Source organism: Rousettus aegyptiacus, unplaced genomic scaffold (genome assembly GCF_014176215.1).
Source record: "Rousettus aegyptiacus isolate mRouAeg1 unplaced genomic scaffold, mRouAeg1.p scaffold_m13_p_7, whole genome shotgun sequence".
Lineage (NCBI taxonomy): Eukaryota > Metazoa > Chordata > Mammalia > Chiroptera > Pteropodidae > Rousettus > Rousettus aegyptiacus.
The window spans coordinates 108,665,818-108,692,678 of NW_023416310.1; the positions used below are offsets into that span (position 1 = coordinate 108,665,818).

A 26,861-nucleotide genomic window follows, 5' to 3' on the forward strand; every position below is an offset into this window, starting at 1 on the left:
TTCCACTTCCTCCATTTCCCCACTCAATAACAGTACAGCCATCCCCCCTTATCCACAAAGGACATGCTCCAGAAACCCCTCTGGATGCCCAAAACCATGGATAGTACAGAACCCTATATGTCCTGTTTTTTTCCTATATATACATTCTTATGATAAAGTTAAGCTTATAAATTAGTCATAGTAAAGGATTAACAATAAACTAGAACAATTATAATATACTGTAGCAAATTGTGAATGTCTCTAAATATTTTATTATACCGTACTCACTTTTTGTGACATGACATGATACAATGCCTATGTAATGTGATAAAGTGAGGTGATGACACAGTGAGATGGCACAAGAGTTCACAATGCTACTCAGAACAGTACATAATTTAAAATGTGAATTGTTTTATTTCTGGAATTTTCCATTTAATGTTTTTGGACCCGAGTTGACTGTAGGTAACTGAAACTACGGAAAGCAAAGCCGTGGATAAGGGGGGACTACTGTACTCCAGGAGCAGCCTTCCATCACTGTCCTTCTACTTATTCTGCTCCCTGTTAAGAAGTCTCACTTGGATATCCGGACTCATCAAAATGCCCCCAGACTGAACTCATCATTTCCCCACAAAATTGGTCAACTTTATGTTTTTAATTATGGCATCCCTACCTACCCGAATAAATTCACATGACCACATTTAATCAGATTCTGTCTCATTGTTGCTTGAATTCTTCCTTTCTTCTCCCATTCCACTGCTACTTTCTCAGTTTAAAACTTGTTAAACAAGAATATATATTATTTTGGTTTTCTTATCATACCTAGCACATATTTAGCACTTATTAAATGTGTGTGAAATAAGTGAAATTGTCTTAGCTACTATCTTAATTATAGTTCCATAAAATGTCCATGTGATTGTTCTGAATAGGTTTTGAATTAAAGATTTTGTTAATGTTAGACATTCATGTCTATTAGTGTTTAGCCTATTCTCATTTTCACTTTGATAGCGTATGATACAAAGAAATGTATTTCAATCCTATATACTTAAAGACTATATTTAAGTTATAGTGTCTTCTAAATAATTAGCTTATTTAATAACAATTTAATGACTGTTAGTTGAAAATTCAAAACAGCATGCCATTGCCTTAAGATTTGTACAATTATTCCATCATCTAGTCGCAACCAGTCTATTTTTAGGGGAGAAAATAATGCAGGGAGAAGGGGAGGAACTTGGAGGGATAATAAGATTGAGAGGTAGAGAATTTTAACTCACAACATCCAGAGAAACCATATTGTGGAATAGGAGCATCTATATAACATATATAACATGGTAAAAGATCAAGGATATCCCACCATTCATTATATTTATAGGTCTGTAGCTTTTCAGAGCTCTCAGGGATCCTGGAGACCTTCTAAATCCAAAATCCCTCATTTACCAAATTAAGACACTGTGACTCAGTGAAAGTAGGTGACTTGACCAGGTTAGTGGCAGATCAGATTATATACCAGGACTCTGGGCTGTCCAGTTAAGCACTCACATTTTCTCTCCAGTGTAACGTCTCTGATGCCCAGTGGAGAATCTGCAGCATGATACAACAGAACTTATCTTCAGCATGAATCCTCACTGTTTATAGAGTATCAGCTACTTAAACCTTCTGACAAAGTTTTACTTTCTGAATCAGTCAAGATTTATCCATTTTTATATGGTTTCTCTGCAGTGGTTTGTATTATCTGATATGGTATAATATACTTCCACTAAAAGATTCCTAAGACTGTTACATTTATTAGGTTTCCACATTATGACTAATCTGATTATCACTGAAGAGTTAATCATGATAAAGGGTCTAACTCTCTTCATGTGTGAGTTCTCTGATGTCGTGTAAGGTTTGTACTCCGACTGAAGGCTTTCCCACATTCGTTACACTGATAGGGTTTCTCTCCTGTGTGAGTTCTCTGATGCACTACAAGGGACGAATTCTTAATGAAGGCTTTGCCACACTGATCACATTCGTAGGGTTTCTCACCAGTATGAATTCTTTGATGCTCAATAAGGTATGCACTCTGGCTGAAAGCCTTTCCACATTCATTGCATTCATAAGGTTTCTCTCCAGTATGAATAACCCGATGTACAGTAAGGGATGATCGCCCAGTGAAGTGTTTTCCACATATGATACATTCATAAGGTTTCTCTCCAGTATGAATCCTCCGATGTTGAGTAAGAGATGAATTTTTACTGAAAGCTTTTCCACACTGATTACATTCAAAAGGTTTTACTCCAGAGTGAAGTCTCTGATGTTCTATAAGGTATGTACTTTGGCTAAAGGATTTCCCACATTTGTTACATTTGTAGGGCTTTTCTCCTGTGTGATTTCGTTGGTGCAGGGTAAGAGTTGAGCTCTTACTAAATGCTTTTCCACATTCACTACATTCGTAGGGTTTTTCTCCAGTATGACTTCTCTGATGTACAATAAGATGCATACTTTGACTAAAGGCTTTTCCACATTCATTACATTCGTAGGGTTTTTCTCCTGTATGTGTTCTTTGATGCACTGTGAGATTCATACTTTGGGTAAAAGCTTTCCCACATTCACTACATTTGTAGGGTTTCTCTCCAGTATGAATCCTTTCATGTTGAATAAGGGATGAATTCTTGCGGAAAGCTTTTCCACACTCTTTACACTGATAGGGTTTCTCTCCAGTATGAGTTCTTTGATGAACAGTAAGGTTCATGCTTTGACTGAAGGTTTTCCCACATTCATTACATTTGTAGGGTTTCTCTCCAGTATGAATTCTTTGATGTACAGTAAGGGAGGAGCGTTCAATGAAGTGCTTCTCACATACATTACATTTATAGGGTTTCTCTCCAGTATGAATCCTCTGGTGCTTAAGAAGAGATGAGCTCTGGCTGAAGGTCTTCCCGCATTCATTACATTCATAGATCTTCTTTCCTACAAACATTCTTTGAGTTTTAATTAATTCAGAATTTTGTTTGATATCTTTTCCATGTGAATTCTGATTATAAGGCCTTTTCCCCCCAGGAGTATTTTGTTGTTTATCAATGATTGAACACTGACTGGAACATCTTTCAAATTCATTACCTCCACATACCCTCCTCTCAGTGAGGGTTTCCTTATGGGTAAAGGCCACTTGACCCAGAAGTCTATCTTGGTTTTTCTGTTGCCCCTCTAACCAACTATCAGGTTCCCAGGTTTTCAGTAAAGAAGAATGCCAGAGACCTTCCCTTTCCATTATTACCCTATAGGATAAATCTTCAGTAATGTTGGGCTTTAGAGTTGGCTCTTTGGTTTCAAGTCTTGTCTCCCAGTCTGTAAAAAATAAAAAATTCAAATGCACATTGGTTTCTGTGCTGGGAGACTGAAAACTGTATAAGGTGGGAATGAGAATAAAACAGTAACTATAGGGCATATCTGAGAGCTTTCGAAGATGTCCCTACAATTAGGAAGAGAACTGGAAAGAAGGGAAAGAAAAGTGAACCAGTCCATAAATAACAGGGGCACCACTGAGACTTCATTCTCTCAGACCCCATATCTTATGCTTGACAGATGGCCTGAAGGTAGAGAGGTGGAAGGCAGGAAACTACAATTTAAGAATCCAATTGTCAGCATGATCAAGTCAACAACAGAGATCAACACTGAACCAGGACACCACAGGCCTGTGGGCAAGGGCTTTACTGTGAGGCAAGGGGTATGCACTAACTGGACCACCTCCCTCCAACCTGATCTGCTTACATTAAAGAAAAAGTGGTAAGCAAAGCTAGATCTTCCTCCAACACATGCACATCAGAGTAACCAGAGAAGACCTATCCAGTCAGGTATGAAAATAAGAGACAACACATACATTAGAGGCAACCACTTGCCCCACCTCACTATCATATCCAGCTATCCAATTACAGTTCCCTTAGAACATTTAGAGTGTAACCGGGAACAACATAAAGGGCAAATAAACACCATCAAATAAACACAAACTCTAGACAGAACCTCCTCCGCTCACAGGAGATATGCAGAAAATACCAAGTTTGGAAACTATGTAGAGGTTTAAGAAGTAAAATTTTTAAATATAAACAGAATGGGAAGATAAAAGAAGCAAAAAAAAAAAAAAGGGAGAATAAACATTGGAAGAATAATTACATGCTTCCAGTCATCCAAAGACAAAATAAATAAATAAAAATAAAAAAGATATTTGTAACAATGACTCATGAAGAACTAGTACCTAGACCTGGAAGACACTGTCTATAGAACACTAAGCCCACTAGAAAAATTGGCAAAGACTTGAATAGGCACTTAATAAAAGGAAACCTGAATGGGTGGTTTAGCAAGTCCACTACTAGGTCTACACACGTAGAGTAAGTCTAACTGGCAGAGGTATACCACGATTAATAATTTTAAAAGTAGCATTGCACAATACCAAAAAAAATGGACCCCAACGCAAATATCCATCATTAATAGAATGGATAATTAAACTGTCAAATATTTATACAAAGGAATCACTGACAATAGTAAATGTGGATTTCATATTTGTGTCTCCCCAAAATTCTTATGTTGACGCCAAATCCCCAATGGGATAATTTAGGAGGTGGTGCCTTTGTGGGATCATTAGGTCATGTGGGTGGAGCCCTTGTGATGAGATTAGTGCACCTGCTTCCTCTCTGCTCTCTATCATGTGAGGGCACAGCAAGGCTGCATCTGTGAACCAGGATGAGGGTCCTCACCAAGAAACCTACCACGCTGGCACCCTGATCTCAGACTTCCAGCCTCTAGAATGGTGACAAATAAATGTTTAATGTTTAAGCCACCTCGTCTGTGGTATTCTCTTATACCAGCCTGAACCAACTAGTTAAAATTAATAGACTAAAGCTACATATTATCAATATGAATGACTTAAATAATTCAAAGTCCCAGAAAAATACATATAGCAAGAATCCATTAGATAAACTTTAAAAACAGACTAAAAGTAAATATATTGTTTAGAGGTTCACTTATGGATGGCAATACTATAAAGAAAAGCAAAGGAAGGAAATTACTATAGAAGTTGCATCCCAGGGAGAGGTAGGACTGTATGGATGAGGAGGTACACACAGCATGGTGAGGACACCAGTGGCGTTCTTACTCTGAGTTCTAGTGCTTGTGTGTTTAATTTCTTTACTGTTCATTAGTCTTCATCATTATGAACTATAAAAAGAAGCAGTATGTCATAATGGTTAAGACAACAAGCCTGGAGCCACACTACATGGCTCAAATTTGAGCTCCACAACCCTGTTAGCTGTGTGACTTTGGGCAGGTTACTTAACATGTCTATCCTCAAGTTTTCTCACCTGTTAAATGGTACTGATCTCACAGTGTTGATATAAAAACAAAAATTAGTTAATATTTATAGTATTTACATTAGAATATGTAGGTTTTTGTTAAATAATGTGTATTTTGCACATTATATATACCATTTCAAAAATAAATGAAAACAAAATGTTTGCTACTTTGGAAAATATTAATCATTTAAATTGAAACATTATGTAGTGCCAAAAGCTTAATAAGACTTGTTATATCTTCATGGACTTTAGAGACCTAATTTAAAAGTTAATGCTGAAAAGTTACTGCTTAAGAAAAATATGTTACCAACAAATTTTTAAAAACTGGCTGATGTGACTCAAGAATTCAATAGGCTAGTACTCTATTCATGTACAGAGAAAGCAAAAACACATTCTTAAATGTGAAAATTCAGTAATTACAGTACTCCTAAACCATTCCTGAAATGTTACTTAAATATTCAATTGGAACAAAGGAGTGATCTAGGAATTCCAGAATGTTCACTATTAGGAATCTCTTAATACCATATTAATAGACCATGGAAAAAAGACACACGCTCAGCCTGATAAACGCTTCAAAAGTATTTGGCAAAATTCAACACTCGATCCTGATCCAAAACCAAAAATTTTAGCACTGTACCAAGCATAAAAATAAAACACTAGAAGAATTCACATTAATAACAGAATCAAGGAAAAGATATTTATTATTACTGCTATTGTTCCAAAAGTATGAGTAATTAGACAAGTGAGAGGGGAGGAAATTTTATTTTCCAATTACGTAACTGCCACTCTAGAAAACATAAAATTGCTAGAGTGACTTTAATCGGAATAAGTGAAATACTGTGGGCTTGGAATTTGAGCACTTAACAGTGAAAAACTAACTAGCTCTTCCAGGCCTGGACAACACTTCAGATTGTGCCATTTTGCTATTTCATTGAATAAGGACCCTATAATGCACATGGCACTGTCCTTGCCCATAACAAGGGTTCGATGATTCTTAACTGTTATTATTACATTATTTTGTGTTAAAAAATATATAGCTCTCTCTTCCTTTCCTTTTTTCCTAAACAGGACTTTCAAATGGTAACCCACACTCCCATATTGTCTTACAGTGCATAGTTAACTTCTAGGATTTATATCATTTTGTACTTGTCAGGATATGAACGAGAGTCCCCAGGACCAGCAGTCTGGGAAAGCACAGATATTTCAGTATTTATGGCTGGGACTGTCTGTAGTAGAAGCCTGCAGAGTATTGGGGTGGGTGTGGGGCTTGGACAGGAGTCCCCATTCTTCTAGAACAAGTTAATTTCTTTCCTTTCCCTCATTATATTTCTTCCATCCCCAAATATTTAAGCTACTCCTTCCACTCAACCAGACTACCTCAATAATCAGCCGACTGGACTTCCTACTTACACCCTTGCTGCCCTACAATGCATCCTACATATAGCAGCCAGACTGACCCGAACATGATAAATCACTCATTCCATAAAGGTATGTTGAGCCAGACACTGCTCCAGGTTCTAAGGCTATAGCAATGAGTGAAACATGTGTTTGCCCTTCAGGAACTTATATTTTAGTGAGAGGAAGAAAGGCAGTCAACATAATAAGTAAAATACTTAGTATTTAAGTGGTATACCTTATAGAAAAATTAAACGGAATTAAATGGAAACGGAATTTGACAGGTGAGGAGAAAGGTTTGTAATTTTAAATAGGGTCTTCAGGAAAGGCCTCACAGAAAAAGTGCTATTGAAGCCAAAATTTTAGGGGCTAAGGTGGGAGTTCCAGGCCTGCAGGGAGAGCAGCCCAGACGGAAGGAATGGCCAGTGCTGCTGCCAAGGCATGCGCTGCCCTGTGCCACAATGAACGAACTTCCGCATCGCCTGCATTTATTGTAGTCCTGTAGGTCAGCTTTCCTACTAACGGAAACAAGGACATGCGTCTACGCTAAACACGAGTGAGACTCACGTTAGCATGAAGAGAGACAGGGATTCTAATGGAATATAAATTCTGTATGTACACATACATACGTATCACATACACACACACACACACACACACACACACACACACAGAGTCGCCTAATACATTTCTAGAATGATACAAAATCACATATGAAACACAAACAGTAGGTTTCTGTGTTGAGGGGGAGTTAAGGGTAGCTTCCTGCAGAGCTTTAAATGTTATAGACTACCTTCATTTCTAGACATGGTCTTTGGTAATAGATTTCTAATACTTTATACATGTCCTTAACCTTTGTTTCCTTCATAACTGAACATCATCAGCTGATTTAAGTCTAATGACCACTGATTAAAGGCTAATCATGAACTGCTTCCACATTACTAATAATTTCCATCTTTGTTTCAACATGAACAGGTTTACTAGTGATAATACTGTCTCTACAAATAGCAGTTCTAAATTTGCATTTTCTACTCAGCTTTGATACAAGAGCAAAATCTAACAAAGCACTCAACCACTGTACACGTGAAAACTTTAGTACAGAGAAAGAAAACAATCATCTAAAAAGTATATTAAAAATAATGCCTTTTGCAACTGCAACAAAAGGAATAAAATACCTAGGAATAAATTTAATGAAACATGTGAAGGACCTATATAAGGAACACTACAAGACCCTATTAAAAGAAATCGAAGAAGATACAAAGAAATGGAAAGATATTCTGTGTTTTTGGATTGGAAGAATGAACATAGTTAAAATGACCCTATTATCTAAAGCATCATGTAGATTTAATGCAATCTACATCAAAATCCCATTGGCATTTTTTAAAGAAATAGAACAAAAAACCATCATATTTGTATGGAAGCACAAAAGACCCCAAATTGGCAAAGCCATTCTGAGAAAAAAGAATGAGGCTAGAGGCATCACTCTGCCCGACTTCAAACCATACTACAAAGTGACAGTCATCAAAACGGCATGGTATTGGCAGCAAAACAGACATACAGACCAATGGAACAGAATCAAGAGTCCAGAAGTAAACCCATATTTATCTGGGCAAATAATTTTTGACAAAAAAAGCCAAAAACATATCATGGAGAAAGAGAAGCCCCTTAATAAATGGTGCTGGGAAAACTGGAAAGCCACCTGCAAAAGAATGAAACTAGACTGTTGTCTATTACCACACACCAAAATGAACTCAAAATGGATTAAGGACCTGAATATTAGAACTGAAACAATAAAATGCATAGAAGAAAACAGAGGAACTAAACTCAAAGATCTTGGACTTAAAGAGGATTTTATGAATTTGACCTCAAAAGCAAGTGAAGTAAAAGCTAAAATAAATGTATGAGACTACATCAAACTAAAAAGCTTGTGCTCAGCAAAAGAAATCATCAACAAGGTAAGAGAAAGCCACCTGAATGGGAAAATATATTTGCAAGCAATACTTCCAATAAGGGCCTAATATCCAAAATATACAAGGAACTCATATAACTCAATAACAACAAAAAAGCATATGATCCAATCAAAAAATGGGCGGAGGACCTGAACAGATACTTCTCCTTAGAGGACAAATAAATGGCCAACAAATATATGAAAAGATACTCAACATCGCTATCTATTAGGGAAATGCAAATCAAAACCACAATGAGATACCATCTCACACCTGTTAGAATAGCTATAATCAATAGGACAAGTAATAACAAATGCTGGAGAGGATGTGGAGAGAAAGGAACCCTCATACACTGCTGGTGGGACTGCAAATTGGTACAGCCGCTATGGAAAACAGTATGGAAGGTCCTCAAAAAACTAAGAATTGATCTACCATATGATCTAGCAATCCCTCCACTGGGTATTTACCCCAAAGACTTGAAAACCCATATCCAAAAAGATATTTGTACACCGATGTTTATAGCAGCATTATTCACGGTGGCCAAGACATGGAAGCAACAGAAGTGTCCTATGATAGATGATTGGCTAAAGAAGCTGTGGCACATATAAACAATGGAATATTACTCAGCCATAAGAAGAGATGAAATACTGCCATCTGCGACATAGAAGGAACTCAAAATAATCATGGTAAGTGAAATAAGCTATACAGAAAAAGTTGAAAATCACATGATATCACTTATATGTAGGACATAAACCTAAAAGCAACAAATAAGCAAGACAAACAAACAGAGAGTCATGGAGATGGACTACAGATTAGTGGTTACCAGAGGGTAGGGGGTAGGGAAAGAGGGAGGAGGTAGACGGGGTAAAGGGGGTCAAATATAGAGAGGTAGAGGGAGGGTGAAGTACGTAAAGAGGATCAAATATATGGTAGCTGAAGGAAACTGGACTTTGCGTGGTAAACACATAATACAATATACAGATGTCCAATTAGAATGTACACCCAAAAATTATATGATTGTATTAATCAATGTTACCCCAATAAATTTAATTCTTAAAAGCTGGAAAAAAGTATATTGGGCCAGGATGTAGTTCTATTTTCACTATACGCATTAGGAAATAAGAAGTAAAAGTAAGGCAAGGCAAGAAAGTAATGATTTTTTTAAAATTAGCAATTAAGTCAGATAAAAACAAACAAAACGTGTGTTCTAATTCTGGCATGTGACTTCACCTCTCTAAGTCCATTTCTCTCACTGTGACAGCAGCTAACGATACGTACCCCATGGGATTGATATGACGAGCACATTAGATGGTGACTGGGGAACTGCTGAGTGCAGCACTCAAGAAATGCTTTGTCTTGATTTTGAACAGGATAATAAGACTAAACAGTAGCTCAATCTGGCAGCAACACGGAAGGAAATCTGGAAAGAACAGACGTGGAGTTCATACATTACCGTGTTTTCTGGTTCCATACTCTCCCCCCACTCTCCTGGGCCTTTTATTTCTCTTTTTAGCAGATACTCTGTCCTGTACATATACTCAGGTCTCTTTCTTGCTAAGAGATAAATCAGAGGTGCACTACCTCAGACTTCTTTCAGCTCTTGCCCTTTATTTCCCTTTGGAGTTAACGTGGTTGAAAGAATAGTCTGTCTTTTCTGTTTACTCTTCTGGCCCAGCACTTTTCCCTCAGCACCAAAGTGCCCTCTCCAGGTCAAAGGCCACTCTTCACCTCTTACTCTGCCCTGCTGCACTTGCCCTCTGCTTCTCCCTCTCCCTGTGGCCCAGCTCCCCTAAATTCTCTCCCCCTCCTCTGACCCCTCTTTCTGTCACCTGCGCTAGAACTTCTTTGGCTCCCAAACGTTCTTGTCCTTTAGGGTTCCATCCTTGCTGCTTTCCCCTTATATCCTTCACTCTTCCTGATAATTAACAATATAGAGTGATATGAATGTCATACATATGATTACAATGCTCAAATCTGTATTTTCCTCTGACCTCTAAAAATGCTACTTGATGTCAATATTCACTAAATAAACATATATTAAACAGCTCCTCTAGCAGGCAATGTGCTAGGCAGGAAACACAAAGAAAAGTAAGCTCAATCATGACAATTCCATGAGCCCACACACTAGTGGCTAGACAGCCATTCAAAGAGACAAGGAAAACAGAGTGTGAAATGCAGTCATGAACAAGTAGAGAATCTTTAAGATGCAGCCTGATGGAAAAGTCTGAAGACAGGTAGAAAAGTGGGAGAGGAAAACACAGTATCAAGAATACACGTGTTTGCCTCTGCTGCTTCCAGAAAACCCACCAGAATGACAGTGGGATAATGAAAAAGGGATCTATAAACCCATTAAGATAATCTGAGGAACAAGGGGGAAAATGTAGCATACATATACTCCTCCAGAAAAACAAAATAACTTAAATATCTTCATACAGACAAGAGAAGTTAATGCATACATTAAAATAGCTGTTAAAGAAGGAACACGCAGAAAATGAGAAGGCTCATAGAAAAAAAATATGGCAGCTGAAATAAATTTTTTCATGGAAGGACTGAAAGACAAAGTTTAAGAAAATCTTCACATCTCCTCAGACTCTTCCCTTCAAACAATACCAGGCAACCCCTGCAGATCTTTGCCCTGATGTTCCCCGTGTCCAGTGTCCCCTATGGGGCCCATTGCATTGAGAAGCCACTTGAGAGTCACCTCAGAGGTGAGGTGTCAGCTCTGTCAGCTCTCCTAGTTCCCGGGCACTGCTTTGTTTTCCATATAGCACTGTGATTCTACTGCAGCAGTCCATAATCTTTTTGGCACTGGGAACCAGTGCTCCTATGAGAATCTAATGCCTATTGATCTGAGGTGGAGCTGAGGTGGTGACGCTAGCGCTGGGGAGAGGCTGCAAATACAGATGAAGCTTTGCCCGCTCACGTACTGCTCACCTCCTGCTGTGTGGTCCAGTTCCTAACAGGCCACAGACCCTTACCGGTCTGCAGCCCAGGGTGACGGGGGGGGGGGGGGGGGGGGGGGGGGGGGGGGGGGGGGGGGCGCGGGGGGCCACTGCATCGAATACTCCTTTCTTCCCTTCTTCCTTCCTTTCCTGTCCCCGCTCTGTCTTCTTTCTTTATTAATTTACTGTCTCCCTCACTAAACTATAAACTCCAAGTGGAAACTGCCTGTTTTGCTTGCTGTATTTCCAGTGCTAGGAACAGGGCCTAGTGCTCAAAAACATCTGTTGAATAAGTTATTTACATAAAAATAAATACAAACAGCAATAGCAATCAAGTCAACAGAAGTCTGTAATAAAGGCAATTAAATCTCTAAGGGATCATTTTATATATAATTAGCATTAAAAATACATAATAGCCAAAGTTTTTCAATATGTAGCAACAGGCATACAAATGTGTGTATCCTTTAACCCAGTGATTCTTCCAGAATCCTGTTCTTTAGAAAGCTTACTGGAAAATAGCAGTGATATTCATCATACTACTTTTTTCCTATCAATGTTATTTTACTGATCTCTTTTATTGCATTGTATTTAGATAGCTGTGCACTATGCAGAGATCAAAAATTACTTGCCTATCATAATTTTAAAATTGTGATCAACACTTTCATACTAAGTAGAGAAGATGTCAGGGTGTAAAATACATTTTTTTCAAAGAGAAGTCAGTAATAATATCTAAAAGAGAAATTTCAGTTGTGAGAGGGAATAATATCACAGATAATAAAGATTAAGGAGTGCTGAATGTTTAAAGGAGAATGGGACTGAACAGGTGGTTGGTAAAGATGAAAAATTTAGGAGTGAAAAAAGAAAAATATATAAAATATGAGGTTACTAATAACAATAACAAGGCCAAAGTCAGTTTCATTTGTTTTTAAATGAAGGCCATATAAAACACCTAAACAATATAAAGAGAAATGTTAGCTTCCTTTTAAAAAGCTGACAAATGTTTAAATGAAAAAGTGACAGGAAGTTACGGACATAGGTTATGGCTGAGAAGAAAGACTCATGAGAGTAGGGAGAATAAAGATGAGGGAGAGAGAAACATGAATTCGGAGTTCAGATGAAGACAAAAGGGGAAATGACTGCTAACACTTACTCGACGTTCAGTACTTTCCAGGCAATCAATGAGTGATACAGAAGTAGTGACTCATTTAACTCACATAATGAGTGACCAAGGTAAGGAGGATGAGTGGGTGGCATCAGTGATGCAGAGGAAAACACACAGCAATGGGCAGATCCTTCCAAGGGACCCAGGGATCTCTGAAGTGATTTCTTCCCTAGGTGACACACTCATGTAACAAGTCCTTGCAGCCTGATACTTCACCTGGAGAGATGCACCCTGGAAGCTCTTTTGTCACCTGGCTCAGTTCTTCTCGTTCCCACTGGTTTGGTTTGGAAAGCTGATGCCTGCTCAGGGGGAAAGACCCTAAATTTTGGTTCTGAACTGAGTGTTAAAAGCCACTTCCCACACAGGTCCTTATCCATAACATCCCCTCTGAGCTTCTGAAACAAATAAACAAATGTGGCTTCTGAAGTTTCCCATTTTTCAGTTCTCTACAGAAAAAAACCTTTCACCTGCACAGAGAGGGCACCTAGCAACTACCCTAAAACAACCCCTGATAGTATTAGGGTTTCAAATCTAAGTTCATAACTTCAGAGGCTGTGCAAGATGTCAGAAGGTGGGGAAAGATGAATGACAAGGAGAAGTCCTTACCCAGCAAAACCAAGTCCTGTAGTTCTCCAGCATTGCATCCCCGTACAACTTCCTGGGAACAGTGTCTAGATGAATCCACTGTTTGCAAGTGAAATCCAGACACATCCTTGAATGTCACTGACTCCTGAAACTATAAATTCCTGCCCAACAAAGGATTATGCCAATAAAACCCTGTGAGGGACATGAACAAACAAGCAGCATTAGAGGAACAGGATAAAGAGATCGGTGAGAAAAATGTGTCATCCTCCAAAAGAAACAAACAGCTGCAACAAAAATGGATATTATCACGAGCTAATAACAGACGGAGATAACAGAAAGTGCTCTGGCATATAAGGACAAGGAGTGTCGATGCAAGGGAGGGATGGGTATAGCACGGAAGGCTGCTCTGACCGCTGGTGGGGGGGGGGGCTCGCACTAAACAGCCCAGGATGACAGGACACATGACACTGGCACTGCGTGGCAGAGCCTGACAGCAGTTATTGGTCACACACCCCTAGAGCCCGAGAAACCTGAACCTGCAGGAGCTGTGGGAGGCAGGCTTTGCGATGACAAGAGGGTGCAGTAGTTCTTGATTACCACCAGAAGACATGATTGGCCTGTCTGAACAATTCCGAGGGTTGGGAGGGAGATAAAATATGTCAGCTTGAGGACTGGAAAGGTGAACTGGTGGGGAAACAGCTGGGTGGGGCCTTTTCCTCTGGACAGGGCCTGGCCGGGGAGCAGGGGGACTCACACTAGGTCTTGGGGGTCCCACGGGGCTCAACGCTGCCAAGGCAGCACACGGAGCTGCAGGCCTTACCATACAGTAGGAATCCTATTATCAGGGAAAAAGCACGTGCAAACAGGATAAATCTAAAGCGTGGCTGGTCTGTGAGGGAACAAATAAAACACCCAGCTTGCTGTGAATGGCATTTGAAATTTACAGGGCCACTTCCGCCTTGTTCTATAGCCCTTGTTCTAGAGTAGGAAGTAGCACAATGTCTGTTTAACCAGTGTGATGGTTAATTTTATGTCCACTTGACTAGGCTAAGTGAGCCCAGCTGGAGTAAAGTGTTATTTGTGGGTGTTTCTGCGAGGGAGTGACATCTGAATGGGTAGACTGAGTAAAAGAGATCACCCTCCCCAGTGAGCTAGGCACCATGCCACCTGCTGAGGGACTGAACAGGACAAAAGCAGGGGAAGGGTGAACATGCTCTCTACTTGAGCTGGAATAGCCACATTCTCCTGCCCTCAGATGTCGATGTTCCTGGTTCTGGATGGAGCCTTCAGACACGGACCAGGACGGACCCCATCAGTCTCTGGATCTCAGGCCCTGGGCTTGCAGTGACCTACTGCGCTGGCTTTCCTGGGTGGCAAATCGTGGGAGCTGCTTAGCCTCCATAATTGCATGAGCCTATCCCTCACAATCTCCCGTCTATCCACACATATGCTGCTGGTTCTGTTTCTCTGGAAAACCCTGACTAATACAAGGAGTGAGCACTAACTAGTGGTGGTCACCATAAATGACAATTCATGTTTGTACTGAGTTCTACCCCAAAAGGAAAGTCACACGCCTCACCCCATTTAATCCATGTGACAACCTGCTGGACTGAGACCTCTAAAGTCATTTTATAGATGAGGAATCTGAGGCTCCGAAAGGTTAAATAACCTCTCCAACACCACACAGCTGGGATTTGAACCACCTAAGTCCCAGTGTTGTTAAAAGAAGACCAAGAAAAGGACACCAGCATCCTGGCAAGCAGGAGGGTGAAGTGCAAGACAGTTGGGGTGGGGGGCACAGAGATTTGGGGCTGACAAACTGGGAAAGAGAGTTTCAAAGACGAGGGAGTGGTGAGCACTCTCAGAAGCTGGTGTGAATCAAGAGAATGAGGACTGAAAAGAGAGTTGTTGATTGGAAAATTAGCAAATTGCAGCAGTGAGGAAGGGAGAAGTCAGCTTGTAGTGGATAAAAGAATAAATGGGAGGGATCAGAAGCAGCTAGATGGAGCTACTTCAAACTTTTTATGGAAAAGATGAGAAACAGGATTATGGAAAGAAGTAAGGAATAGGTAATGGAAATAAAGTAATGGAAAAGATTTTCATTTAGAAACAGAGAATATAGTAATATGAAAATATGCAGAGGAGAGAGAATTAGTCTATTTTACATCTTACTGGGTATAAACGCCAGAAAAAGTGTCAACACTGAGGCATAACTTCATTCTTACTTTCAACTTCATTATTTGCTACTAATATTTATCTAAACAATACATCGAAATAACAAAAACACAATTATCAAGAAAAGTAAAGGCAGCATACAAATACATAGCAGAATTCCCATTTTATGAAAGGAAAAGAGGAACCAAGAAAAATCATCGGTTTAACAAATGCAAAGAAAGGAGAGGAAAATGATAAGGAGAAAATAAAATGGAATAAGCACTGCTAAGAGTCACTTAAAATGGAGTTGGAGGACACTGAGGGGCCTGTGCATGGCTCATGTCTGTTCTTGGAGTTGTGGTTAAGTTGCTGAGCTGCTGCTACACTCAGCACAAGGCCGACCACACACATCCTGGATCCATGATTGCTGCAGGGACACGTGGCCTCATCATGGTAACCAGATCTGTATTCTTCACCTTGAAAGGAACCGACCTATTTCCACAACCAGCACACTCCATTTACGTAATGGGCCTAACCAATCCCAACCGACCCAGCCAACATCATTTACCTACATCAAGGGTCCCCAACCCCTAGGTCATGCACAGACCGGTACCATCTGTGGCCCGTCAGGAACTGGGCCACATAACAGGAGTGGTAGGTGAACAATTAAAGCTTCTCTGTATTTCAGCCGCTCCCGAGGGCCAGCATCACTGCCTCAGCTCCACCTTAGATCATCAAGCATTAGATTCTCATAGGAGCACTGGTCCCTGGTGCCAAAAGGGTTGGGGACCACTCATCTACACGAAGGACCTTAATGAGAACGGCTCCTCTGGTTTTGCCCTTCATAAACCCTGCCTTTCTTTGTTCCCTTCAATACACAATCTAGGTTGCTCCCTGAATGTGTGCCCTGGATTGCGACGCTTCCTTTGTTTAAATTAATGTTTTTTATTCTTTATTACGGCCTAAACTTTTTGCTGTTAAGAAAATGAAACAAGAAAGCATAATATCCACAGATCATTAAATAACCAGAAAAAGACCTAATACATGTATAACAATTAACATAAATGGGTTAACTTTATTAAAAGACAAAAACTCTAAAATTGGGTTAAAATCCAGGCTTATGGCACAAATAAGAAATGTATCTAAAAAACAAACCAAGGTTTAGAAAACAGGATAGAGACAAGATACTGCAGGCAACTGTAAATGAGAAGAAAGCAAGAAGAGCAGAGAAACATCGGACTGGGTAAAATGTATATGGAAACAAAACATAAGCCCCTTCTTTATGAAAGAAGATACAGATCAGAAATATGACATTCTCCTTCCAAAAATTAATCTCTTTTTGTTTTGTTTTGTTTTGTTTTTTTCAATAAATTGCCTTGATGAGTATATTGGGCAAAATTAAAAAGCCAAATTCAGGATCGAACGGGCCACATGCTGGTCCCCATGGATTCTCGTCCCCTTCCATGCAAGGCCCTGGTGCAAGCCCCAAGCTCGTCTCTTATTATGGGATGCACTGTGGATCCCTGTGCTGGCTGCGAGCTTGTGAGGCACTGAGCGGCATCAGTACAGAATAGCATTTTAAAAGACGAAGGTAAAACTTAAGGATATCGCTCATAAAATGCATTTGCTGTTAATCCCTTAAGCCGTTTTTCTCCCCAGCACCAGAGTAAGCACAGGTAACTCAGGCTGGTGGGAAAAAGCAGCCGCATGAGTTATCTCATTCATGGAGGGGTTTTCTTAAACTTAAAACATGGGTCTTTTGATACTGTTATTCTTTGAAAAGGTGAGATAGCCAATGAAATAAATAGGAATATTTCAAATGATGAAAGTATAATTTGTAAAGATAAGATCATGATGAAGTTTAAGACATCACAGCAGCAAAATATCTTCAGATAGAATTTAGTAATCTGATTTTTATTTTTTTATAAAATCACAATGATTGTTAAATCCCAATCACAACTGCAATAAAAATAAATAAATAAAACCACAGAATATACCTAATAGGAAAATGCAAGATTCTCATGATCAAAGTTAACAAAAGCCATAATGAAATCTGAATAAAATGAAGGGCAACTTTCTTACTCACAGGAAGAACAAACATAGTAGAGAGAGCAGTCTTCTTCAAATTGATACAGATTCAACGGACTTCAAAACAGAATTGCATTGTTTTCTTTTTAACTGTTACTGTTGGAACTTGATAAAGTCAATAAAACTTGATAGTTAATAAAATGCAACTATAAAGATAAATGTATAAAAACAGTACAGTTACCAAAATTTTGAAAAGAAAACTGAGGGGGATATTTGCTTTATGAAATAACAAAATAAATTCTGAACAACAAACAGAATAGTGGCACTACAGCAGAAATAGGTTCCACTCTGGCTCCACCTTGGGAACCACGCTACTTCCTGCCTCAACATGCCCCCTGCCATGTGGCCATTGTAGCACTTAGCAGTGTCTTCAGTAGTGTTTCCTCTTCACTGCTGTCATCCCTCCCCTGTTCTAGAAGATAAGATGGAGAAGAGAGAGACCTTTCCTGTCTCATTCTCTGCTGTCTCCCAAGCATCCAGAACACAGTTTAGCATACGGTAGACAGGTGCTAAATATCTGTTCAATGAATGGATGGGTGACAAAACACCTCAAGACACCGTGTAGAAGGAAGTTAAATTTTAACCTCACATTATACACCGTAAATTCCAGACAGCTAGGATATAAATTTAAAAGGATATAACTAGTAGAAAATGTAGAAAAATATTTATATATAATCTTAGGGTACAGAAAGAATCTCATAGCATGATTCCAAAACCAAACAAAGGAAAAGTTAACTGAATAAAACTTCAAAACGTATTTTAGAATGTACATTCATACTTATTTTTGAGGATTTGAGACCTGGGAGTATATCTTATAGCCTTAAAATGTTTTTGATAACTATATGCCCAATATTTATATGCAGAAAAAGAAGGTAAAATTTAGTGGCAAATGCAAGTCATACTTGGGCAAGTCATAGTCACATCACTGGCCAACATAAGAAAGATGAAAATAAGAGGAAAGATGAAAAAAGGAAACAGCTCTAACGCTGCACTGACATGTCCCAAATCAATCACCATACTCTTCAAAACATCATCAAGGACAAAGCTGAGGAACTGTTCCAGACTAGAGGAGACTCAAGAAACATGACAGCTAAATGTCAGTTGTGATATAGATTAGATCCTGTCCAGATAAAAGACATTTGTGGCAAAATATGACTAAGATTTGTAATTTGGTAACAGTATGATGTAAGTTTCATCATTTTGATAACTGTATTCTGGTTATGTAGAACCAGGGCCTGGTTTTTAGGCTACATATCTGAAGTACGCAGAAATTAAATCAGTGGTTGCTGGGGACGGGGAACATGGATGAGAGAGGATGAGGACACTTCTGGAGTGATGAAATGTTCTATAGCTTTGCCGGGGTGGTGGTTATGTTGGTGCATAAAATTGTCAAAACTCAATAAATTATAAACTTAAAGTGGGTTACTTTATGTAAATTTTATCTTTAAAAAAGCTGATTTTACAACGTAACACTTTTTTAACTAAATAAAATAAAATCAAGGTCACTGACAGCCAAACCACAACGTTCTTTGATCGATCAAAATCTTATGATTTCTCCCCTTTAAACCTTCCCCTGTTCTAGAAACTCCCTTCCTCTAATAACTATTCTTGTGACTTATGCTGCCTTTTATAACTGAGCTTCACAATATCGAGGAGAGAAAGTAGTACACACAGAAATCGCCAACAGTTAATTCTTGTCTTCATGAAGGCTCCTTAAAACCAGCACCTTTGATAAATAAGTGACATATTTAAGAGAAGTCTAACACGTGATCTAATGACTAGAGAACACACCACAAGCCCTTCGGGACTGCAGACAAGGTTAAGTAAGCCTAACCTGACAAAGAAAAATGTAAGGCAAAACATAACTTAAGGTCTCCTGCACCAAGTCCCCCCGATGTCTTATTTCCTTCTCCAGAGAAGCACCAATTCTAGCTTCTGGTGAAAACTAGTAGGTTCCATGTTAAAGTAATCGGGGCCAAAAAAAAGCCTAGATTCCTCATTCAGTATTTTCACTTCGTGATGTCCTCTAGCTGATGGCCACTGCTTCTTCCTAGAAAAGCTCTGATCATGCCAACCCTCCAAATTCTTCCAACTCCTCCTCTACCCCCATGTCTGCCACTTCACCAAACACAAACTCCTCCTTCCTGGCACCTGACCCTACAATTTGTATCTGATTCCCTCTCACTACCAGTCAATGCTACTAAACTCTACATCCCAAGCTCTTGGTTGGCATCATGCTAAGAGTGCCTTCAACCTCCCAAGAATAACACTGGGCACGTTTTACTTACACCATTTCATCTGCACTTTCCAACAAAACTATGAAGTAGGTATTATTAAATGAAATAAGCCACGTGAAATTCTTAGTGTCAAGGATGTGGCAAATGCTCAGTTCCTCTTATTATTTCTGTCATCAGCTTGAGGGACTGATGCTTCAAGGAGGTCCAGTCACTTGCCCAAGGCAACACAGCTCTTAAATGGTAAAGGCAGGATTTTAACTTGGGACACCTTGAATCCATTTCAGCATCCCCTCCTTTCATCCCTACCCCACCCTGCTTCCCCTAGCTGCCCTGCTGATCTTCCCTTTCTCCAGGACTTGGAACACTGACACTCTGGGCACCTAACCTACCTGTTCTTATTATCAGACTCACGTGCAGTCATCGTAACAGCATCTTGTAGAGATGTGACTTATTCTGCTGCCCTAGAGTCCACAGCCCTGTAAGCACTAGGACCATCTCCACATGATTGTTTTCCTTTTCTGACCCTTGAACAGCACCAGGAGCTGAATGAGGAAGTGGCCACTAAGAACGGAGCTGAGGGACACTGAAGGGAGCTTTGTGGAAAATAGCCAATATTCAGAGATTTCAAGAGCCCTGTCCTCTTCAGCGAAACTCACACATAACATCAGAGTACAGAGTGAGCGACAGGTTTGAGATTGAAAAATGAGTGGAAAATGAGCTCACCTGAGCTCCCAATGGCAGAGGCCCAGCACCCATTGCCTGCTCCTTCCTTCCAGTGTAGTTCTTTCCAGGGGGTGGGCAGGAAGAAGAGGCAGAGCTGAGGGGAGGAAAGAAGCCATGAGAAGCGCAACTACAGCAACAACAAAAAACAAATTCCTATGGATAAACCAAATAAGAAGGGTATGGTATCTACATAAAGAAACTCTGATTTTTATTTATGAAGTTTATTTTAGTAAGTTTATTTAGATATGTAAAGAAAGATGAACAGAGAGATATACCATATTCCTGGATAGGATGTCACAATAACATCCTAAATTCTCACTTCTTTGAAATGAACTTACAATCTTAACACATTCTCAAATTATACCAAAGTAATATTTTAAAGTTAATTATGGAAAAGATGCTTTTTAAAAGTTAATTGTGTTGTATAACAGCTAGGAAATTTTGGAAAAGGACTAGAGATGAACAAAAACTTGCCAACCAACTATTATGAAGCTATGATAGTGACGCATGAATGGCAGAATCATGCATTCACCAGATATATTGTTGACACCTCCTGTGTACCAAGCATCAATCCTATGGGTAGGAGTGAACACAGCTGTAAACAAAACAGATAAACTCTCTCCTCTCATGGGTGTTCTATTCTAACAGGGGAAAGAGTTAATGAAACAAATTAACATCGTGCCAACACAAATGGTTCAGAAAAACATTTATATATTAAGAATTCAAGATACAATAAAAGTACATTTCACATCTGTGAAGAAAAGATGAATTATTCAATAACTTGGAACAAGGGCTTACCGTTTGGAAAATAAAACTTTACATATAACATGAAACTAAAGTACTGGAAGAAAATGTGGATGAACATTTTTGTGATCACGGAACAGAAAGCCTAACGATGATGCCAAAGATCTGAACATGAAGGGAAGGTTTTCATGTCTGACCATGTGGAAATACGACATTTCTCCACAGAAAAGAAACACTTGTGTATCAGATAGAAAACTTAAAAACAAAATTCAAGTTGCATAAAAATACTCATTAGTATTTAAAATGTAAATTTAAACAACTCTATCATTTGCACCTCTAAGAAAGTTAGAATAGTTAACACTCAGGCTTGGTGTAGGTCAACCAGGCTCCCTTACATTGCAAATGTTTATAAGCTACTACTTTCATGGAGAGAGTAAGACAGGAGGTATCAAAAGCTTCATAGGAGGATCCAGAAATTTCATTTGAAGAGATTTACAGAATGATACAAGAATGCAAACATATATGTAGCCAGAAGACCTTTATTGTTCATAACATTGAAAAATAAACAAACAAACCTGAGAAAGAACATAAAGACCTAAAGGATTAAATATGGCACAGACATACTTTTCATTACTCACTAAAATAACCTATTTTAAAAAACTGGTGTAAGTAGATGTTTGCAAAATATTAAATTTTTTAAAAAAGTTTATTCTCCATGTTGATTGGTACTTGTACGGATAAAACTTAAAAAATCATGAAGCTTAAGATTTATGCACTTTAAACCCCTTACCAAATGTATTTTGTAACTCATTTGTAAAAGCAAATAAAGGATACTAATATCCACCCTTAAGAACAAAAAGTTTCTATGTTCAAACACATATTATACTCTCCGATAAGCAGATTTTGTCAGTTTACAAATGATTTTTTTTTTCCTTTTTGCTCCTCTGAATTTTTTAGTTATCCTATAATGAACTTTTTGGTGAGAAAAACCTTGCTTGAAAAGAAAAAAAAAGAAAAAGAGAGAGTGAGAAAAGGACTCCCTGAAGTAGAAAACCTGCATAGGGCTGACTCCCCATCCTTACGGAGAGATGGATCAAGGGGAGACCCCGCCAGCGCCCCTAGGAATCGGCAATCGCAGAGGGCGCGCACCGATGTGCGGTTTACACAAAGGGCACGTGCTGCAGCCCAGAGACCCCGCAGCTGGCCCAGCATCCCCCAAGACCGCAGAGCGGGTCCTGGCGAAAGCCGGCGGAGAGGAGGAACCCAGGGTCCTTCACTGCACCTCGGACCCGGGCCACCGCGTCCCCCGCGTCCCCCGACGCTCCTGGGACGCGGAGTGGAAGGGCGGTCCAGCGCCCCTCAGCTCTGGGTGTTCACCCTGGCCCGGCGCCTGGGGCGAAGAAGGGCGCACCTGGGACAGGCGGCCCGGAGCTGCGCAGCGGCCCGGAAAAGGCGGCCCGAGCCCATCCGCCGCCGACTTCGCCTCACGCGGCTGTCCAGGGCTCGTCCTGCCCGAGCCTCCGCCCGGCGCCCGCCCACCCGCCGGGCCCTGCGCGTGCCGCCACCGCCGCCGCCGCGGTCCCGCACTCACCCTCGCCCAGCACGAACAGAAGCAGCCGGTGCGGACGCGGCCCCGCCCGCTGCCTCCCTGGGAAGCCAGACTACATTTCCCACAAGGCCGCGGGGACGTGGCGTTGACTTTGGAGTGCGCAGGCGCAGGCCGAAAATGGGGAGAAGCGGTTCCAGCCGCTGGCTCCCATAACCGCTCTCCTAGATTCGGTTGCGGCTTGCCAAACCCGCTGCGGTCGGCGCGGGTACCTTACCCGGGTTGTCCTAAAGAAGCCCCTCCTTAGAGCCTGTCAGTGCCCCGTGGGGAGGGGAAACGGGACAGGCAGCCTTGGCTAAGTCTCACTTTCCTTCTCTGAAGTAAAGGGAACCCAGAAGAATCCCTTGCAAAGTTGTCATTCTAGAATTAGAAGAGGTGGTAACATACTGGATACATAGCTGGTACTCCATGAGTGGTGGTTACGGTACCCCTAGCCCTAACTCTGCGTCAGGTGCTACTCTATGGGCTGCAAAATTATCACTGCATAGAATAAGAACAAAATCTCCAATTAAATATGTGGCCAGAGTTGTTCGTTTCAGCTGGATCTGCTGCTAGAACTTGGAGAAGTACATGACATTTGGGGCGGACCAATATGGTAGCTTATATTGTAATACTCGCTTTTCTAAAAATAACTGCTAGTTTCTTCTGCCACTTTCTATTCCTGTGACAAATAATCCACCCATGACCAAACTTCAGAGAGGTTCCTCTGAGCCCTCTTTTCTATTAGGCATGGTTCCTGAGCCCTATCCTTGACTCGTGGAGCCCAGTTTTAGCAAGGATCCTGCTAAATCAGTTTAGGTAGCAAATCCATTCTTAATATCTGATCAAATTCCTACCCTCCCCCCCCCACTCTTGATGTTTAAATCCTTTAGCAAGAATCCTGTTAGGTTGCTTTGATGCAGGACAGGGCAAATTCCCTGAAGTTGGGGGAGACAAAGCCCTGCACTGAAAGAAGAAGGTTATTTGGTGGAGAGTGTAGAAAAAATTCAACACACACACCAAAGTTACAGTCAAAAGGAAAGTTTAATGGAGAAGAGTAACACTCCACAGAGTGTGTTCTCTTCTGAGAGGCAGGGAGTGAGAGAGCCTAAGAGAGACTAGGGACAGAGAAAATAGCAAGAGACAGGACAGTAAGAGAGTAAAGGCACTGAGAGGGACCCCCAGTGTTTGGGGAATCCAGTTTATATATCATTCTTTAGTTCCTGTGAGTTATAGTTTAAAGACTTTGTTTACACATTTCCTTTGATATGAACATACAGTGAGGAAGGGGAAGGAGGAAAAGTACGTAATGTGAAAAAGGTAAAAATATGTAGCATGAAAGGCCTGCTGGCAGTTCCAAGCCTTTAATCCTTAGGTTCCCCCATGGTTTTAGCATAGGGAATGAACGATTTTATTTTGTGTAGGACAGCCACTTAAAGACTGTTTTTCCTGTTTCTCCTTCACCTGCAAGCGTCCTTGTGGCCTGGCTGAAGGGATGATCAGCATATTGCAGTCTCTGAATGTGGCTTGATTTAACATTTACTTCTCTCATCTCCTCCCTACATTAAGTTTAGCAAGAATCCCCCAAACTTGCCATCTGTTTTTGGTAATTTCCATTCACTGAACCTCTGAACTGCTTTTTTGCTGTAAAACCCCAGCCATCTGCTATATTGGGAGTTGAATACAGTTCTACTGAAGCCTCTTTCCCCTATTGCAGTAATACTGAATAAAAAATGTTTTTACTGCCTTTAGTGCCCAACTCTGTTTCTCCTTGAGAGATGTCTGAACTATTTCAAACTATTGAAAAGTATGAAAATCTTCATAATTCATTTACTCGAGCTAAGGTAATCCAGATAACACCAAACAAAGTTAAAAAATCTATCACTGCACTAAGACAGATAGCTTGAACCAATTTCTCCAGGATTACAAGGGTATTCTTACATTAGAAATTACATGAACATAATCATCATACTTGTTCTGGGGTTGGAAACAATCCTAATAAAACTCATAACATTGGATGTGCAATGTCTAAACAAGTAGGCAGAATGTGGTGCAAGGGAGAAGGTGAAGGAAACAAATTAATAAGCAAACAAAAAAACCGAACAACCCAGAAACAGAAAAATTCAGATAAACAATAAATACATAAGAAAATGGCAGCAATTAATCAGTCTGTCAGGAATTACTACATATAAACATGGACTGAACTTTCTAAATAAAACAAAAATACTGTCAGACTAGGTTTTTAAAAATTTAGCTATTTGCTAAAACATAAGGAAACACAAATCTTGAAAGTAAAAAATTGGAAAAAGATAAACCTGAAAAATATTAACCATAGAAATTACTATAGCTACATTTAGATTTTTAAATAGTTACAGCAAAAAATATTGCTAGAGGTAGAGAAGGTAATTTAAAAATTATGTCATGCTAGGCTATAAAGCAGTCTCAATATATTTTGAAGAATTGGTATCATAAGGACATACTCTTTAGCAATGATGCAACTAAACATTTTTTAAAAGACCAGAAACTTAAAAAAATTGTAGGTAAAGGGAATATTTAGAGATTGGTCTGTTCACACTGACAGGTTCTCTCCTTCACCAAACTCTAATCAGGTTCCTCTGAGCTCTTATTCAACTAGGCCTTGACTTTCAGATTCCTGGGTTTATTTCTACATTGTACCAATTTTAGCAAGAATTCTGCTAAGTTATTTTACTCAGAATCCCTCATCCTCCATGTCTGATCACCCTCACTATCTGGTTCCTCATCTTTCACCATCCACCTACAGTTCTGTAACAAGTGTCATGAACAACTTTTTCGTTAACAGGTAGGATATTTTTTTCTTTAATAACGTATTAAATTTTGTTCCTTTCCAAAACTCAGTAAAACCAAATGTAAGGAATTATTTGAAAAGTTGACTCACAAGGTCAGGAAAAAACAGGTAAGGACACACCAGCAACAACATTTTGGACCTGGAAAGTAGATGAATGTTATTTTCTCAGCAAACTTTAAAAATGCCAAATCCCCAGAGACATGTAAGGAAAGCTGAGAGTCAATCTGATTTTATATTTCAGAAACCTCAAAAGTACAGCAGTGATAATAATACCAGATACTTCTGGAATTGGGACTGAGGTGGCGAGTGGGACTAAAAAAAAGGGGTAAAGAAGACAGGTGAAAACTGTTTGAGACATATCTTTAGATCTCCTTTCGTAATCAACAGAATGGGCAATTCCTTTTTCCCCAGGATGATATAAATGTAGATAGACAGCTAGTCTCTGGAGAGAAAAGAGGGAAGAAGAAAGTAAGACAGAGGCCAGCCACATGGCAGGAGGTTGAAGTTTTAAAGTGTCAACAAAAGGTCACTTCCACCAATTCAATACTACTAGGAGTCCCCAGTCTGAAGGGAGAGACTTTATTTAAGTGAAACAGCTCAAGTGAAGCAGCCCAAATGTTGCAGCCCAAGTACTGCAGCTCAAGCCTGGGAAATGCAGCCAAAAGTGGACTCCACTAAGACAAAGCGAAGTTCCAGCATCTAGTCCCTGATTATTCCACTTCTATGCAAATGATGACTCCAAATCCATACAGTTTGATTGGTCCGAATTGCGCTGTCCTGATTGGCCAGCACCACACATTCTCATTGGTTGTGGAGCTGCTCTGATTGGTGGTAAAGATGCAAATAAGAGTATAACTGTGAAACTCCAATTGGACAGGGAAGGTCTAAGTTTCATTAGTCGAAATACGAAAAATGCATGTGAGAAGCCTCATAAACAATGGCTTCTAGACTCTGGTTATGAAGTGGGGCCTCGCTAAGCACAAGGAGTCTTTCTTAGCAGGTATATTCTTTCTTGGGGGTGACATTATCACCCTTTTTATCAAAACCTGTCAACAGACAGCATTGAAGATCTATCGGGTTAGTTAGTCCCAGGTCAGTGCTAAAGTGGTTTGGCTTCCTGCTCCAGGTCTCTCTAGTCCCGCAATGGGACTTCTGTCGTTGGGCATTAGCCAG

The 26,861-nt window shown here is 40.0% G+C and overlaps 2 protein-coding genes across 7 annotated transcripts in view; both read right to left on the reverse strand.

The window, feature by feature from the left end:
• Positions 1–20,601, reverse strand: part of LOC107506996 (zinc finger protein 454) — a 48,698-nt gene extending 28,097 nt beyond the window's left edge. Inside the window, exon 1 of the mRNA XM_016137972.2 lies at positions 20,533–20,601. The gene's annotated coding sequence lies outside the window, so the exon portion shown is untranslated. The remainder of the gene's footprint in view (positions 1–20,532) is intronic.
• Positions 371–22,886, reverse strand: LOC107506997 (zinc finger protein 2 homolog). 6 transcript variants are annotated; one of them, XM_036224335.1, is made up of 4 exons: positions 22,868–22,886; positions 20,533–20,626; positions 9,920–10,061; positions 371–3,303 (listed from the first exon to the last, which is right to left on the reverse strand). In XM_036224335.1, the coding sequence occupies exon 4, from the start codon at positions 3,224–3,226 to the stop codon at positions 1,832–1,834; it is 1,395 nt and encodes a 464-aa protein (XP_036080228.1). In that variant the 5' UTR covers positions 3,227–3,303; positions 9,920–10,061; positions 20,533–20,626; positions 22,868–22,886; the 3' UTR covers positions 371–1,831. The 6 variants fall into 6 exon arrangements, with proteins under 6 accessions (XP_036080228.1, XP_036080227.1, XP_036080225.1 ...); XM_036224334.1 differs by lacking the exon at positions 22,868–22,886 and adding an exon at positions 13,352–13,522 and having other exon boundaries at positions 20,533–20,630; XM_036224332.1 differs by lacking the exons at positions 9,920–10,061; positions 22,868–22,886 and adding exons at positions 12,962–13,044; positions 13,352–13,522 and having other exon boundaries at positions 20,533–20,630.
• Positions 22,887–26,861: the final 3,975 nt, after the last annotated feature.

Excerpts from the sequence above, each read along its gene's own strand:
- LOC107506997 (XM_036224332.1), bottom strand. The coding sequence starts at position 13,389 with ATGCAATGCTGGAGAACTACAGGACTTGGTTTTGCTGG. Across the intron at positions 13,045-13,351 it reads ACAGGACTTGGTTTTGCTGG|GCATCAGCTTTCCAAACCAA; the intron begins GTAAGGACTTCT and ends CCCCCTGAGCAG. Across the intron at positions 3,304-12,961 it reads TCCAGGGTGCATCTCTCCAG|ACTGGGAGACAAGACTTGAA; the intron begins GTGAAGTATCAG and ends TATTTTTTACAG.